Below are 19,035 nucleotides of genomic sequence, written 5' to 3' on the forward strand. Positions count from 1 at the left end.
TTTGTGGCATTGAAAGCTATGCAAATAGGCGAAATGAGTACAATGCTACTCTCAATGAATAACTAACTCATTACACACTGGGCATATTGTAAACAATCTCAAGTTATGCTGTGGTGCACGTGCCGTATGCTCAATATTTACCAAGCCCTGTTGTCTAAGCTAACAAAATCGAGTCAAAACCATAAGCTTGGTCATCCACAAAATAAGAACGAGGCACACAAAGTTATGCTCGACCTTCAGAAACTATGAGCAAATGTTGAAGTCTACATTATTCTTAACTTTTTGGCGTTCGATAAGACTAAAAAAATTATGAAGATGATGATGATGCTCACGCTAGCTTCTGGATAACAACTTTTCTAGACAATGAAATAAAGTGCAGAAAAAAGCGAACAATTTTATTCGCTGTTTTATTTGCTGTTTTTGTTGTATGTATTAATAAACCTTGGCATGGACCTAAATACTTAATTTAAAATAAAATGGATTTTAAGGTCTGATACTTATCCGGTTGAAGTTCCGTTTAGAATAATTTATGTTGTTTGACTGAATGAAATTAAGGCTAAACTGGTCTGTGCTTTGTTTTTATTTGGTCATAAGCTTGACAGGACTTTGCAGCTCTAATTAAACCAATTGGCGGACAAATTTTAATTAGCAACTTTCGACAACACAACACCAATAAAAGTCGGCAACATTTGCGGCATCGTGTTTATTCCCGAATTTGTATTTATCGACAGACAACCGACAATTGTTTTAATTTGGCGTTGAGAGCGATGGAAGAGCGAAGAGAATTTGCAGTCGTCGTCATTTAAAGGCTACTAAAAAAAGCATTTGCAAAGTACAATTAAAAAGTCAATAAGGTGAGCTGCGTCTTAACGAACCTGAACTTGGCCAACTTTTTTATTGCCCTGCCATATTTATGTCTAAGCATAAGCCGTCAATTTCTCGGGTAAAAACTGTTCTTCAAATGGGGTACAACTGTAAATACCCTGTAAACCTAAAACAGAGGGAAACTCCAGTCTAATCAATACATAAAATTATGTTTATTTGTTTGCAATATCAAGGTCAATACAGTTTTAATGTTTGCTATACTCTGATAAGATTTCTATGTATTTCATTAAACCGTCAAAGGATAACTCCTAGTCACGCAAACGTACTAAATCATTCATTTTATGAGGTTCTTAAACAAATCTTCGAATCAGGTTTATGATATGACTGACCTGCATTTTGTTGCTACTGCTGATGGAAGTCAAAAAAAAATTTTTGACATAAAACATTGACGGGTTAATACACTGTTTATTGATAAGATAAAAAATTGAAAGGGTTTCCGATTTGAGCTCGGATTTATAGCTTTAAGTCCAATGCGACATTTGGTGGACTCTTTTTTGTACGTACTAAGACAAGTAAAGGGACATTAAATTTCGATTTGTTTGGCTCTTTGGATTGAAATCTATTAGCACACATATCACTGATGAGTGGTGAGGGTCTGTGGACCCAATCAAATCAAGACAATTAATCATCTCGGCTAGCTAATTTACTCAGACAATTGAATTTGCTGCTCTCTTTTTTTTGCCTTTGACTGGGCCAACCTAAAGGCTCAGCGGGAGCACTAACTGGTAAACTCAAGTGCTCTGCTCCCAACTGCTTGTTCTGACAAATAAATGGCCATAATAAAATGATAATAGTATTGGCATCAATCGAATATTGATTTGATGGCAACAACTAAAGAAGGAGACCAACAGAGAAAATGAACACAGAGACCAATAAAAGATAAATGCAATATATTTTTTTTTTCGTTCGGAAAAACCAAGCTGAATCGTGAGCAAAGTTGGCAGTCGCTTTCGGGGAGAGCCACACAAACGCAGCGCCAGCAATTTTCCAATTTAAGCAATTTGTGTCGGGAACAAGGCACAACCAAAAATAAAAAGAGGAAGAAGAAGAAATCTGAAACGCACTACATCCCAGGGACCGAATACTACCACGGACAGTTGGAGATGCCGTCGATAAGTTCGACATGAAACTGACTCAAACAGGCGCTATAAATACAACCAGTATCGGGCAGTTAAATTCCATCAACTAGTCCATTTAATATGTAACTTAGTTCGCGCTTACATCGGGTCATTAAATTCGAATTTGGATCATCAAAAGCGTTAACAAGACCCAGCGATATTTCAAATATAAGGTAAACTAATTACAGACTTCTGATTTTTTTATTTCAAATAGTTCTTTCTTATTCTGATCAGAAATAATACTAAAGTGAAATGGTTTTTTTTTTACCAAAAAAAAATAATGGTAATTAAACTTATCCGAATGAGTCGACGAAATTAATTGAGTCCATAAATACTGTTCTTTATTGTTGTTATGCGTTTACTTTGATTGTTATGCCAGATACCCAATGGGCGATAGAGTAGAGCAATCGTCCATTGCAAATCAAATGGATGTTAGTCGCTCTGACAGCTTGTTTACATCAACATCGTCGGCAGACGGCAATGAAGACGGAAATGTGAGGCAACTTTACAGTTAGGAATAGCGATAGGCCAGCAAACGAAGCAGAACGAGCCTATACGAACCGATAAATCCCCTCTACCCCATCCTGCCTCAAAACGCCCCCAATCGAATCCCTCTTTTTGGGCTAAAAACGGAAAGTAGTTAGAAGCCAAATCGCTTTTGGCCATGTTTGTTGGGGCTTCACATTTAGTAGGTGCGTCCCCCACTCCCCCCACTGTGGAATTTGTATGTCAAATGCAAAACGGAACCGCAGATTAACCAATGGAAAGACCCCATGTGAATGCTGGACACGTGCTGATATCTGTATGACCCGTTTCTATTATACAGTTCAATTAAATATTCAAGGGTCTAAAACCGATTTTATTAATTCAATACAAAAATCAGCACATTTTATGCAACAAAAATTCTCAATAAATTACTTTACGTGCTCCAAACATATTGCGGAAATTCTTTGCACAAATTTTACACACATTCGGAGCTGCTCTCAAGAAATGCAACTTGGCCATATGAGAGATCAAAGTTTTTGAAAAAATGTCAAGGGGTATGCATGGAAAATTGGATGATAGATGGCTTAGTATCGAAAAAATATCAAATTTTTTAGATGATACAAATTTAAATGCAGACTTAATTTAGAGGCCAAATCATGATCAAAATGACATTCCGCTTGAAAATCGGTTAATTTTTGATGAAGTTATGAGATATCAAAGTTATTGAAAAAATGTCAAGGGGTATGCATGGAAAATTTGATGATAGATGGCTTAGAATCGAAAAAATATCAAATTTTTTAGATGATACAAATTTAAATGCAGACTTAATTAAGAGGCCAAATCATGATCAAAATGACATTCCGCTTGAAAATCGGTTAATTTTTGATGAAGTTATGAGAGATCAAACTTATTGAAAAATGTCAAGGGTATGCATTAAAATTGGATGATAGATGGCTTAGTATCGAAAAAATATCAAATTTTGTAGATGATACAAATTTAAATGCAGACTTAATTTAGAGGCCAAATCATGATCAAAATGACATTCCGCTTGAAAATCGGTTAATTTTTGATGAAGTTATGAGATATCAAAGTTTTTGAAAAAATGTCAAGGGGTATGCATGGAAAATTGGATGATAGATGGCTTAGTATCGAAAAAAATCAAATTTTTTAGATGATACAAATTTAAATGCAGACTTAATTTGGAGGCCAAATCATGAACAAAATGACATTCCGCTTGAAAATCGGTTAATTTTTTATGAAGTTATGAGAGATTAAAATTTTTTGAAAAAATGTCAAGGGGTATGCATGGAAAATTCGATGATAGATGGCTTAGTATCGAAAAAATATCAAATTTTTTAGATGATACAAATTTAAATGCAGACTTAATTTAGAGGCCAAATCATGATCAAAATGACATTCCGCTTGAAAATCGGTTAATTTTTTATGAAGTTATGAGAGATCAAAGTTTTGAAAAAAATGTCAAGGGTATGCATGGAAAATTGGATGATAGATGGCTTAGTATCAAAAAAATATCAAATTTTTTAGATGATACAAATTTAAATGCAGACTTAATTTAGAGGCGAAATCATGATCAAAATGACATTCCGCTTGAAAATCGGTTAATTTTTTATGAAGTTATGAGAGATCAAAGTTTTTGAAAAAATGTCAAGGGGTATGCATGGAAAATTGGATGATAGATGGCTTAGTATTAAAAAAATATCAAATTTTTTAGATGATACAAATTTAAATGCAGACTTAATTTAGAGGCGAAATCATGATCAAAATGACATTCCGCTTGAAAATCGGTTAATTTTTGATGAAGTTATGAGAGATCAAAGTTATTGAAAAAATGTCAAGGGGTATGCATGGAAAATTGGATGATAGATGGCTTAGTATCGAAAAAATATCAAATTTTTTAGATGATACAAATTTAAATGCAGACTTAATTAAGAGGCCAAATCATGATCAAAATGACATTCCGCTTGAAAATCGGTTAATTTTTTATGAAGTTATGAGAGATCAAAGTTTTTGAAAAAATGTCAAGGGGTATGCATGGAAAATTGGATGATAGATGGCTTAGTATCAAAAAAATATCAAATTTTGTAGATGATACAAATTTAAATGCAGACTTAATTAAGAGGCCAAATCATGATCAAAATGACATTCCACTTGAAAATCAGTTAATTTTGATGAAGTTATGAGAGATCAAAGTTATTGAAAAATGTCAAGGGTATGCATGGAAAATTTGATGATAGATGGCTTAGAATCGAAAAAATATCAAATTTTTTAGATGATACAAATTTAAATGCAGACTTAATTAAGAGGCCAAATCATGATCAAAATGACATTCCGCTTGAAAATCGGTTAATTTTTGATGAAGTTATGAGAGATCAAACTTATTGAAAAAATGTCAAGGGGTATGCATTAAAAATTGGATGATAGATGGCTTAGTATCGAAAAAATATCAAATTTTGTAGATGATACAAATTTAAATGCAGACTTAATTTAGAGGCCAAATCATGATCAAAATGACATTCCGCTTGAAAATCGGTAAATTTTTGATGAAGTTATGAGAGATCAAAGTTATTGAAAAAATGTCAAGGGGTATGCATGGAAAATTTGATGATAGATGGCTTAGAATCGAAAAAATATCAAATTTTTTAGATGATACAAATTTAAATGCAGACTTAATTAAGAGGCCAAATCATGATCAAAATGACATTCCGCTTGAAAATCGGTTAATTTTTGATGAAGTTATGAGAGATCAAAGTTATTGAAAAAATGTCAAGGGGTATGCATGGAAAATTGGATGATAGATGGCTTAGTATCAAAAAAATATCAAATTTTGTAGATGATACAAATTTAAATGCAGACTTAATTAAGAGGCCAAATCATGATCAAAATGACATTCCGCTTGAAAATCGGTTAATTTTTGATGAAGTTATGAGAGATCAAAGTTATTGAAAAAATGTCAAGGGGTATGCATGGAAAATTTGATGATAGATGGCTTAGAATCGAAAAATATCAAATTTTTAGATGATACAAATTTAAATGCAGACTTAATTAAGAGGCCAAATCATGATCAAAATGACATTCCGCTTGAAAATCGGTTAATTTTGATGAAGTTATGAGAGATCAAACTTATTGAAAAAATGTCAAGGGTATGCATTAAAATTGGATGATAGATGGCTTAGTATCGAAAAATATCAAATTTTGTAGATGATACAAATTTAAATGCAGACTTAATTTAGAGGCCAAATCATGATCAAAATGACATTCCGCTTGAAAATCGGTTAATTTTTGATGAAGTTATGAGAGATCAAAGTTATTGAAAAAATGTCAAGGGGTATGCATGGAAAATTTGATGATAGATGGCTTAGAATCGAAAAAATATCAAATTTTTTAGATGATACAAATTTAAATGCAGACTTAATTAAGAGGCCAAATCATGATCAAAATGACATTCCGCTTGAAAATCGGTTAATTTTTGATGAAGTTATGAGAGATATAAGTTTTTGAAAAAATGTCAAGGGGTATGCATGGAAAATTGGATGATAGATGGCTTAGTATCGAAAAAATATCAAATTTTTTAGATTATACAAATTTAAATGCAGAATAAATTAAGATGCCAAACCATGTTAAAAATGACATTCCGGGAAATTTTTAACAGCTGAAAAGTGTCAGAAATAAGAGGAAAAAAACTAAATTCCTTCGACAATCCAACGCGGTTTACAGTGGTCTGCGAAGTGATTAAACTTTAACGAAATTGTCAGGTTTGGTTGCGTACATTATAAAAGTCCTGCATACTTTTAAGCGCAGCATAAAATTAAAATTTGAAATATTTATTCCAAATATATATAAGATTATGCAATAGTTTTATTGAATGGAATTTATGTTCAAGTGAAATTCGGATGGTAAGGTGAAGTTTGATCAGATAAATATGGAAGTTTGAGTTTATCTTTGACTAACTTTAAAAATATAAATTGAATAGTCATTTGGCGTTGGTCTATTAAGAACTATTATGATCTATAGCTGTCAACTAACACAAAGTAGAAGTATTCTTTAAAGGGGCTTCCTAAAAGAATATTGTTAAGTCAAAGTATTTTCCTCTTGTTTTGAATATTCGTGGAAATGTAAATCAGAAACTGATCGAATTTGTTTTGTACGATTGGCTTGAGTATAATCTGTAATAATGTTGAAAACAATGTAATAACCAGACACAACAAATGGCAAAACTCCGTGCTTCGTGAAGGAACAAAACCTTGACAAGGGCTCCACAAATTTGTATGCGGATGGATGTTGATGTGGCTGCGTTGAGGCGCCTTTAGATTTCTCCATTGCGACACCCAAAAGCCAATAATGTCGCGCTTTTCGCTGAGGATGCTGACGCTGATGGTGACAACCACTGACATGCCCCACACACACACTGACACAAACACTCACACACACACTCACACACACACACATATACACATAGTGGGATACACGTGCAAACGTTCTTGTTGCCCGAGGAGCCTTTTGCAAAATGGGTTTGCAGCACAGCGAAACGTACGGTCCGGTCTGACATGGCCCCTCACTTTTCAGAGGGCATTGAAAAAAAAAGCCAAAAGCAAATTTGGCACAGTGTCACACGTTATTGGATTGGTGTCCTTTATAGTGTATCGATTTAACTGCCTGCACGGCAACCCGCACGGCGGCCTCCGGCATTTTACTGTGGCTTATTTGGTTCAGCTTTCAGTTCTTTTTGAATATTTGTGTTTTTGGTGTTGCGCGTGTTGTTGTCGTTTTTGTTGTTATTGTGTTGAGCCTGCAACTCGTTGTAGTTGTCACCGGCAGCATTCGACGCGTTGTCCATGTTGTTGCTGTTGGCAGGATATTGTTATATGCAAACATTAAATTTTTAATAGGACTTTATACAATTCGCTTTTTTTCTTCGACTGATTTTGTTATGTTATTGTTTTGTGTTTTTTATTGCGGTGGGCAGTTTTCATAGCTTTACAAAATGTCAGAAAACAATGCTGAAAAGCCGTCTCGGTTGAAGGAAAAGTTCCGATTTTGTTTGCTTTGCAATTGTCGCTCACTTTGCTCGGCATTTAATCATTTTGTCGTGCTTATGTTGTTATGTTCTCGTAGTTGTTGTGTCAGCATTCAATAAAATATTCATCGTATAAATTAAACAGCTTTGAGCACTTTTCGATCTAATAAATACCTTTTAAAAAATTTCAATGTCGGTTTAATAATATCGCTCTTCATTTTTCGATGTGTTTTTACAAATTTCAAATTAAATATAAAGTTTTTTGCATGTTGATTCAAATCACAAAGACGTCATATATTTTAACTTAAAAACTGTAGAGCTTAAACAAGATTGTATTAAAAATAAAAAAAAAACATTTTTTTACAAACAAACATTACAAACTTCCGTATAACTTAATCGTAAACAAGTCTTAATTTATAGACACTGGGTAATATTTAAGACAGCTGCCAAAATGATGCAATTTGGTCTCAATTTAGGTTGACTGCTGAATCCAAAAAGAAACTAGATCGTTATTTAAATTCGATTGTTGCATTTGCTTTTCCAGCTGAAAAGAGGAAGGATAAAGTATGACTGCTGCGATGTCTGCAGTTGCTGTCCAAAACTTTGCGGCAGTTCCAGTTCTAATTAGCGCTCTCCAAGATATTCAACACTCAACGTAATTAAATGGAATTTTAAGCGATGCAGCATGTTCAGTTCAGCAGCAGCGCCTTTAATTACTGCTTCTGCATCTGCAGCTGGTCTTAGCCAGATAGTGGAAAATATGCAGTTGTTGGTAACTTCATTGCGACAACTGAACAACACGAACAACAACCGAAGTGACGGCCAACTTTTTGGTAAACGGCAAAACTTGGGGTGCCCAAATTAATCATAACTTTGGATGCGGCTGTTGCATTCAGCTGCCGGCGAATTGGAAATGCAATACGAGTCGCCAACCCCGCCAACTCTCGCAACCCCTTTCCCGTTTCAATTCTTCAGCAGAATGTTACATGCCCATTAAAAATGTGTTAGAATTTTTGTATGCCTCGAAGTGCAGATATGTTGCACGTTTCCCTTTGCATACAGCTTTATGAGTCGTCTGTCAGTCTAATAAATTTCAGTTAGTTCTTCAAAATTTATCAAAATGTTTTAAACTTTTGGGCATTCACTCGTACATCTGCGCAGTGGTATCACCACAATCCTTCACCTGTTTCCGACGCAAACTCAAACTTTTCTAAGGCAAAAAACTTGTCTACGTACACTCCAGAGTGTTGTTCATACAACTGAAAGTGACAACAAATGCAGGCCAAAGAATGAAGAAGTTTAGGATGAAGGCAGGCAGAGCGTAAACGAAGTTGATTAACAGATTTAAATATTCAATAAAATGTAAGCTATCATCAATATATTTATATGTTTTGTTCACTTATTAATTGTGATTCTATTGGAGAAATTAGATTCTTAAGCAAACTATTAAAGCATTTATGACACAATTTAAATGCAAACGGTATACTGCTTGCTCATGCACTGCTTGCTCCAGTGCTGCGCACAAGGCTAACTGCTTTCTGCACTACTTTCGAAAGCCCAACAAAAGCTTACTTATGTCGAGTTTCATAGTAATTAGCTTTATGTGCGCTTAAAAAGCAGTGCGTTAGCTTGGCAGCTCGTTACTTTTCAAATTCGAATTGTAAAAAAACCTATGAAAATAAGCTTTATAAAAATTAATTATTTATCCTAACTATAGCATACTTTAACTAATTACAAAATAATAGCACGCTCTTTGGAGCGTATGTTAAAAAATTATAGAAACTCTTTTAATTTTTCATTTGATGTAAAATTTTAATGTTTTTTGTTGTTGTTCATACACGTTGTAGTAAATGGCGCGTTTTGAGAAACGCAATTCGTAAATAAATACAGAGTTTAGATAAATAATATAAATATCTAAAACCTAGTTTCAAATAAGCACATACATAAATTAATTTAATTTACTGTAAGGAGTCCAGTCATTAGCACTAATAAGCAAGTAATTCACACTAGACACACCCTAGACCTCATTACACTCCAAATACAACTGGCGACAATCGAAACCGGAACGCCCCCGGCGTCCAGCATCATAAAGGTGTTCGAAGCTGGTGTTGCTGCTGCGTCCGAGCATATAGCTGGTGGCATATCTGAAACAAAGCAATACCAATTGAGATCATATGAAAATAAGGCAATCGAGTGCAGTCCACTTACGATCCAAGTTGGCAGAAGATGCTGCTGCCACCGATTTCACGCACACAGTCTGTGTTGGCGTCGCACATGTAACGCTGCATGCACTTGTCCTCCGAGTTGCGATAGGTGCGCACGTAGCCCTTGAGGAGGGCAATGCCAGCGACCGCCGCATCGCTGACCGAGTCACGTTTACCCAGGGAGCGGGCTGTCAGCGAGCGGTGCGAGAAGGAGGTCTTCAGGGCGTCCAGTAGATTCATCACGATCTGTATGAACTGTGAATGGGAGCGTCGAATAGTTGGTAGAGTGATGGGCGTGGCATGGGCATGGGAAGCATTAGTCAATTAGTTTGCATTGTTTGTGCCAATACTAAAGCTATATATGTATATTATGTATAAGAATAGTGTATGCGTGTGTTTGTGTATGTGTGTGTGTGTGTGTGTGTGAGTTGTGTGTGATAATTTACATGAGGTTACACTATGCAACAAGAATTGGGCACCTATGCTAAAAAGCAGTAAATAACGAAAGTATTATTATAAATAGTCTTTAAGATAAGAAAAGATTATCACAATGCATCATTCATTTGAAGTATTTAAGAAGCGCAAAAAAGAAACTTACTTTCTGTATAGAAATTATTATATATGACAAATGACAACTATAGATTAGCTTGGGCTACAATCAAATCAAAAGACACCCAACTGCTGACTATATTGCTCAATATTGTTGCATAGTGCACGCTTTGTGAATACGATCTGTACTATGCAGTAATGGTTTTACCTCGCCAGCTTGCTTGGCCATCGAGTTGACTTGATCTGGATCTCTGGTGCCCAACACGGACGACAACACAGCCGCCAAGATGCCCTGTGCAAATTGTTTTTCAGAGGTAGAGGAATAGCAGGAAATTAAAACAACAAAAAAAAAAAAACAACAAAGAGATAGAGATATAAGTCCACACACCAAATATGTATGTAAGTATTATAATATGTATAGGTTAACTGAAAATAACGGAAAGCGGCCATAACACAATTCAAAAAACAAATGGCACAAAAGCGTCTACGACTATTAAAAATTATATTCAGCTAATTACCTGCATGGGAGAGCCACCATTGTCGACCTTGTCGATGCCATCGCTGGGTGCACCACCGCCCAGGAGTGTGTTTATAATGCGAAGACCTGCAAATCACATAAAATGAGCAATTTGTCTGTGTTTCTGAGAATCGTGTCACTTACCCATCGAGATAACATTAGCCCAGGGGCTGCCGCCCAGTCCGATGGAGCTATCCACATCGTCGGACTTGGTGGGGGCATTGGCGGCGCCATTGAAAAACATGGTCATAACGGTGGACAGCATGTTCGACCAAGTAAAGCCACCGGGTCCGCCCACGCTCTCCTGAATCTGATTGCCTTCAATATCATCTTCAATGTCATCCAATGCCACCTTCTTGGAGGCATTCGGTTTCACGGCAAATTTGCGGGCATTGCTTTCGGCGCGGTACACCGGTGACTGGGTCAACTGATGTTGACGCTGGTAGACTTCCTGCTGGGGAAAGGCATAGGTCAGCAGCAGGCAGTTGCTGGCCACAATGGCGAGCAACAGGTAGGCGCTTAATTTGCTTTGATCCAACATAGCGAACTAACTGCAAATAAGAAAAAAAGAGAAGTCAAGTTTGTGTCTTAAGTCTTTCGTTTTTTTTAATCTGCTAGAGCGCCCTAACACTTTCACATTGCCAGCGTGCAGGCAATGTTGTTTGAACCTGAGCACGTAACGGGAATTCAAATGAGCTAAAACATAACAGCAACAACAACACAAACGCCTTGTGCAGTTACATGAGTTTTGGCCCAATTGTCGCCATAGTTCATGCGTGTGCTCATTTCTCAAGCAGCCTTGTCAATTGTTATATCATTATTTGAAAATTTCATGTTTTTCAGTATTGGAAATTTTATTTACAATTTTTTTTCAAGTATATAAATATATATTTATCTTTTGGCGACTGACTTTATTAAAAACAATTTTACAAAAAGATTTAAGTGAATATACCAGTTTTGAAAGATTAAAAAAATATGTAAGAGCCAAGCCATTTCCACCAAAATTGATCAGCCCTGAACTTTTTGCTGACTGTCTGTTTTCCTGTAGATTGTATAATGAGAACCCATGAAATTACTTGAGCCTATAAACTGCAACTTTTTCACACGGCTAAGAAAAAGAAATGGCCATTTCAATGGAAAGAAAATATGAAAGTTGTTGGTGGGGTTAATTAAGAAATGCAAACCACTTCCGAAATGCTTGCTTGTACAGAAACTAGTCTAACTGCTCACAATTAAAGTGTCGGTCAAAATGAACCTGTTCCCAGTGCGGGGTCCCATATTAGAGAGCAGCAAGAAAGCGGCAGAAGCAACGAAATTGGTCAAGACCGGGGGAAGGCTACAACGGATAACTAAGACACCCAAGACACCCATTCAAAAGAAAAACCACATGCGATTACAATGAGTACTCGTACCTGGAACTTGGAAAGCCGCTACGAATAATGACCTGTGAGGTGGCAAGTGCAATTAGAGTTTATGATTTCCTGAAGTCTTACTTATCAGCTATAAGTCGATATTCAAATGGAAATTAGACATTAGCTCGCCAAATGAAAGAACTGTTCTGAATGCGAAGACTTCAATCATTCTGTGGTAGAACCAAACCAGTTCAGTGTTGATGCCTTGCCTAGCGGTTCTTTTTCACATGTCATGCAACATATTACCGTTAAAATAATAATGGAAAAACCAGCTGGTATAGAACAACTTAAGAATGCCAATCGAAGACCATGGGAAATGCGATTGCATTGATTTTCATTTAATTGGCCGACGAGTTGTAGTTGTTGTTCTTGTTGTTGTTGTTGCCAACGGCTAATGATAGCGGTACGAAAACAGGCCAACGGTATGCGTATCGGGTTTTATCATACAAATGTAAATTATTTTGCACACATTCAAGCGATCATTAATCAACAACGATTCATCTCTTGCGACACAGTTTGAAATGAGTGAAGAACGCTTTTCAAATTATTGCAACTATGTAAATTTAGAAAGCTGTTAGGAACGTGCAACATCACTTTAAGTTGAACGTAACGTTCCATGGGAATCTAAATCACCTCTCTCTATCATTATATATCTTTTTTACTACGCTCAATTCGAGTTCGACGTGAGCACATGATACAACTTGAAAAACTCGAATAAAAATTTGGTAAATGTTAAGCTACAAAAACAATGCTAGATATTATAATACAGTAATTTTTAATATGACAATAATATTTAAGCAAGCAAGTACTTTTTGTAAATAGTGTTAAGCAATAAATTAAAACATGTTTAAAACTTCAAAGTGAAAAAGAATAACATAAATATATTTCATGCCTATTACAAATGTAATATTCTTAGCAATGAAAGTGTTTAAGAAAGAGTGTATAAGGAATATGATATAACATTCTTATAACACTTGTTGCTGGCTGTTTGAGCACTTCATCACTTTTTGCATGATATGTGAAATTAATTGATATACGATTCAGATTGAAAAGAGGGAGGTAACTAAGTAGCTTTAGAGTTTAGCGGTCTCTTTCGTGGCATGAAGCACGCAACTTTTACTTTCACGAACAACAGCGAAATTGCATTAAATGCCGGCAATTAAATAATGAACATTACACGTTAAACGAACAAATGGACTTGATTTAATAAACCAACAACAAGAGTGTCCTATAATAAATATAATTATTATATACTCAGATGCGACGACTAACCGCAATTGCAGTTTCAAATACGAAAAATTAGAAAGTGTAGATGAAATAAAAGCAAATACAATAAAATAATAACCGCACAAAGCGAAAGCACGATTGTAAAGGGGTGTCAGTCTTGTAAATGTGCAGTTCTTTAGCAAATAATGTATAAATAAAATATCACCGCAATTTATTTTCATTGTGTTCGCGTTTTTTTCGAGGTGCATTTACCCATTTCGTTTTCATCTCAGTCGGCACCTTGCCACGCCCCATTGCGTCTGGTCTGGTCAAAGTCAAAGATGAGAAAGCGGTTGGCTGAGACTATGCCACTTCATATGGCCAACGGATGAGTGGAAATATGAATCATTCTCTGCCGAGCTCTCTTTGCTAGATTATTTGGGATTTGCTTTCAATGTTGTTGTTCAATTTCGGTTAGGGGCAACAACAACAAACACAACAACAACAACTACAACGGCAACATTAACTGTGGCCAGTCATCGACTGGTTTGGCGTAAGAGAAACTCTCAGCTCGCGTGTCTTGTGGCATTTCACTTTCTTTTTGCCAAGAATTCGACTACCTTTTGGGTTTATTGACCACTCGTTAAATGGTTAGCCCAGAAGTAAGCCAGGTTAAGAGTGGACCCTTAGAGAGTGCATGGATTTCGCATTGATAACCAGTTGATAGGGTCGCCGAACTATCCAGCTGGTTCGCGTCTTAAGTCTTTCGTTTCGCTATATGGTATGTAGTCCAACGGTACACTGTGCTGCATTTCAATGCGTTTGGGAAAATGCGACACATCAACGAGCTATTTGATACATGTAACATGTGCCAACGCGTTTCTTTTCAACAATTACAAACGCATCGCAACGCCAAATGACGCAATGTGATTCGAGCATAATCAATAGCAAATGTCAATCAAATTTACATACAAATATAAACAGTATTCATTTATTCGACTTGATTAAAGATCAAAGGAAAGTTGCATTTGTCATGCAATAGATGCTTTACGACTGCTAGCAATAGTTTTACTTTTAGCCGACCTCAATGTGCATTACATTTATCATCTGCACATATGCAGAACCAATCTCAATTTTAATCCACTTATTTTTATATAAAAAACATACTCGTATATGTTCTACCTGATGGCTAAATTACACTTGTCACAGTTTGAGTGTCAGTTTAACTAGTTGATGGCATTTACATTGCTTTAAACGATGCAAATTTGTGATCCACTCAAAACTACTCACATATTTATGATTTTTAAAATTTAATGCAATCTTTCATCTACGGTTTAGTAGTTTGGATAAATTGTCTATATTATTTATACGAAAATATTTTCAATATATATCTTATACTGTATTTGAAGCTTTGCTTAAAATGCACTGAAAAACAATTTAGCGCTAACGAAACTTATTGAACACGCTTCAAAAGATCCAAGAAAAACTTTCACCTCCAACACGACAGGCAGCAACAATAACACCGACATGTTGACAACGTAGAAGCCGCAAAATGCCAACAACAACAACAACAACAACAAATAAAGCAACAGCAACAAATGCGACATGAATGAAAGCTACTAAAAGACTTGCTTTATGGTGAGGAGGGAGAGGCACGCAATTGAAGTCAAAGTCATGAAATTTGTAAGACAAATTAAGCAAAGCAATGCGGCTTAAAAATGGGTTAAAGAACAGACAGACACATAGATAGACAAGTAAAATAAATAAACAAATGACGAAAACTTTTGCCTTTTTGTGGCCAATTAATAATGAATAAACTGAACATTGAATTCCGCATGAAAATCGAGTGAATGCGCACTCAAAGAAACGGAATTAATTGGCGACATCTAAGAGAGCCTCTCTCTTTCCTTTTCTCTCTCTTTGAGAAGAATCAAGGCCACAGAAACCACAACATGTAAAGTGTGATGGAACGGTTAACAAAAATAAAATTCTTTTGGCCACGCAGCTGACACTCAAATTGGGTCAATGGGTGGGCCCAAAGTCGCCATCAAATTGCCATTCCACCAGTTAAAGCCTGTCAACTAGAGGCATGGTTCAACGCACAATGTGGCACTCGATGCATGCCACACAACACCAAACCAGTGCCAGCTCTTATAGCCGTCTGTATTGACGTGTTTTGTTCGTCCATTAATCGTTGCGTGTGTGTTCGTATGTGTGTGGATTTGGTTTTGTTTGCTTTGCTTTTTCATGCAAAGTTGTTAACTCGTTTAACTGAAATTCTTTGTTGGCCTACAAGTTCTGTTATGTCTTGGCCTGACCTCAATTGTTATTGTTGGACTTTACCCATCTCTCTCTCTAATATAGTTTGTAAATAACTTTCCAATACCAAAGCTGATTATTGATGTCTGAAATTTTAATCAATTACAGAATTTGGTGCATTCATGTACAAAATGTTGAGTACCTTCTAGTCTTAATCATTAACTTTGTGATGTTTAAAACGACTTAAAACAATTTTGTTGCTAAGTCAATTATTTTTAATGCCACGATCTGTTAGGATTTACTTTGTTACATAGTGCTGGAAAATTCAATGTATAGTTTGTCATATAGAAGATTAAAATGCTCTTAGTTAAATCATATGATACAATGACTGATTTTGTCTGCGCATTAATTTATGTTTGAAAAATGTTTCTATCTTCTAACTGTAATATACAACTTTGTATGAGTTTGTTTATTAAATAAATATATTGTAAATTAATTAAATATCTACAATATACTTATTATTGAACAATAATATGAAATTACTATTATTTTAATTTTATAGTGGCTTCAAATTAAATCTAGATTTCAAAATTTTAGACAAAACAGAAAATGTATTCAATTACTTAAAAATAATTCAGATTTAGAGTATTAAAAAGGCTTATTTCTTCGTTAACTAATTGAATAAAATGTTTGCCGTCATTGTATACAAAAATAAAATTTTCATTAATAGTTTAACTTAAATTTAAATTACTGAAAACACTTTTTCATTTGATTTTAGCTTACCTTCAGTACTTAGTAGGAGCTGCTTTTGCTGAATTTTTGATTAATATGTATTATAATTACTAAGCACAAAAGTCCCGCAGATGCAGTGTATTGTTTACTTGCACAGAATTTGAATGATGCACGCGACTGTCAAACACAAATCACCTGTTGCACTGCAGTGTAAAACGGTTCACAATAGATGTATCCAACAATCTGTATATTTCTTTTCGGGAGTTCAGATATCAAAACTTTCGTTCGTTTCAAAATTCGTCGGATTTTCAATTCGCGTGTTGCTGCTGCCGCTTTTGCCTATGTTGCTGTTACTGCTGTCGGCGTCTGAAACGGCGATCGCCTTGAACTTGTCTTTATATAGGCTGACCCAATTTTGTCGGTACGAAGAAATGCAGCGAACCAGCTGCGACTGCGCGACTCGTCTTCCACTTCGGTTCGTCATGCAACATGTTCGAAGCGCTGTCGAACATGAAGCAGCTGCGACGCGACGTCGCGACGTCTGCAGAGGGCTGAGCATGTAATTACATTCTCGGTTATGATTCTACCATTTATTTCTGCTCAGGTGTCGTTGTTGTTATTACGTTTACTACCGATTGTTGTTGTAGCGGTGGGTTTCATGCGTGATCTACCGTTAAGTACCTGCTAATCTTTTGTTAAGGTTTGCCAAGGTTCGTTTTTATTTAAATGTCTTGTGATCACTGATCATTTACCTTTCCGGATTGCCAGTCTCATTAGCCTCTTTGTTCATCTGAACGATTCATACAAATTACTCATCTACCTCTGATGACAGTAGACTGTGGTTAACCTTGACTAGGATAACATTTTTACCGTTGACTGTTCACGTCCACAACTGACTCACGGGCTCAACAGAGCTGCTGGAAAGTACCAGAAATTAATAAGACAATAAAGACAATTCAGAGAAAGTTTTTAATATCAAAATTAGTTTAAAGAGATGCGATTAATATTATTAAAAACAAAAACAAAAATCATTGCTTAATAAAACGATATACATGGGTGACTAATTAACAATCAATAACTTACAAAGATGTCCGACTGAAAGAATGCATAAAAAGTGTCTTTCTAGTTTTATGGCCATCAAGTGGTTAGCTCTCCTGGCTAGTTTGTATCTTCAATGCTCCAAAAAAATATATCATAAACTCAAAAGGACTCCTTCTTTTAATTTCGACTTTGCTAAACACCGATATCCCTCGTGTTTAAAATAAAAATGCTCTAAAAACGGGAGTTTAGATTTCCAGAATATTCTTGCTCCTGTTTAAAAATCCCAATTAACATTTAGAAATCGCACAAAAACCGAAAGCAAATAAACATTTCTGAATGGTCTTACAAACAAATAAAAGAAGGAAAAAAAAGAGCATTCGAAATGCAAAAAAAAAAATCAATGAATGCGAAAAACAATTCATGTCCTTAACTAAACGAAATGGGAAAGCATTTTAAAGGATTTTACGAACAATCAAAGAATTTAGCCAATGCTGACAAAGGGGAAAAATAGAAGAGAAGAAATGAAACGCAACGAACTAATGCAGATGTGTGTGGATTTATGGGTGTGTGAGTGTGTGTGTGTGTGGGTGTGTTTACCCAGGGCATCAGTGCTTGCATACAAATGTGGCATGTGGCATGTGGCAGGCAGCATCTTATCCTTTCTTCGACTTATTCTGTTGGCCAGCTGCACACGTGCAAAAAAGTTAAGTCGTCCAAGCAAAAGTTTTTCAAGTATACAGACGGACGGATAGAAGGCGAAATAGACAGACCGAGAGCCGAGGTATTAGAATCCTTTCGAAATCAAATCTGAAATGTGGATCAAGCGAAAGATAGAGAGAGGGATGGAGGGGGAATACTGTGTGAGGCAACAAACTGCTCAGACAGTCGTCAGCTGCATTTGTATGTGTTTACATTTTAGTTGTATTCGATTTGCATAGCAGATTTAAGCAGAGGTTGCCCGAGCTCCCACCCAAATTAATGCCAACCGTATTGGCAATCAGCATAACCCGCTCGCACCACAACTCCTTCGCTGAGTAGGCGCTTACATTCCAGTTATTAAGTGGTCTTAAAGCCGATTGGCCAAATGTGTTTCCCTTTGTGGCTCTTCTTATTGAATAAATGTGGTTGGATTTATGCAAATCCTAACTATATCCTCCACTCCGCTTGGACAAGCTGACATATTTACACTGTCCAACCTGACCATTTGCTATGCGCCTAATCTCGCTATAATTGTTCAACATTTGTTATCGACCAAACTGCAACTGTAACTGTAGTATAATTTGTTGTATGGGATATATACACATTGTAATGTTTATTGTTTGTCTTTTGTCTACATATTGACATTTGCTGTGCACATTAGCGTGATTATTTCTATGCTAAAACTATTGCCAACAACTGTATAAGCATTGCCTATAAATTAGCAGCTTATCATACAATACACTATTCTGGCCATGTCCATTACCCGAAATATGTTCTACAGTGTTTCACTGATGAATGAGTTTCTGCTTTAACTGAGTACACTTTATGGTTTTAGATAATATTAAAATACTGAAAACATATGCACAACTATCGACAGCTTATTTTTCAATTT

The 19,035-nt window shown here is 35.8% G+C and overlaps 1 protein-coding gene across 3 annotated transcripts; it reads right to left on the reverse strand.

Annotated features, from left to right (window-relative positions):
- Nucleotides 1-9,321: 9,321 nt before the first annotated feature.
- Nucleotides 9,322-16,734, reverse strand: LOC117791746. Of its 3 annotated transcripts, XM_034631617.1 has the most exons (6): nt 16,455-16,734; nt 10,939-11,345; nt 10,796-10,881; nt 10,486-10,569; nt 9,733-9,983; nt 9,542-9,668 (listed from the first exon to the last, which is right to left on the reverse strand). In XM_034631617.1, the coding sequence occupies exons 2-6, from the start codon at nt 11,333-11,335 to the stop codon at nt 9,542-9,544; spliced, it is 945 nt and encodes a 314-aa protein (XP_034487508.1). In that variant the 5' UTR covers nt 11,336-11,345; nt 16,455-16,734. The 3 variants fall into 3 exon arrangements, with proteins under 3 accessions (XP_034487510.1, XP_034487508.1, XP_034487511.1); XM_034631619.1 differs by lacking the exon at nt 16,455-16,734 and having other exon boundaries at nt 9,322-9,668; nt 10,939-11,335; XM_034631620.1 differs by lacking the exons at nt 10,486-10,569; nt 16,455-16,734 and having other exon boundaries at nt 10,939-11,335.
- Between the last annotated feature and the right edge of the window lie 2,301 nt (nt 16,735-19,035).

The sequence above is a fragment of the Drosophila innubila genome (genome assembly GCF_004354385.1).
Source record: "Drosophila innubila isolate TH190305 chromosome 3R unlocalized genomic scaffold, UK_Dinn_1.0 2_E_3R, whole genome shotgun sequence".
In the NCBI taxonomy this organism is placed as follows: Eukaryota; Metazoa; Arthropoda; class Insecta; order Diptera; family Drosophilidae; genus Drosophila; species Drosophila innubila.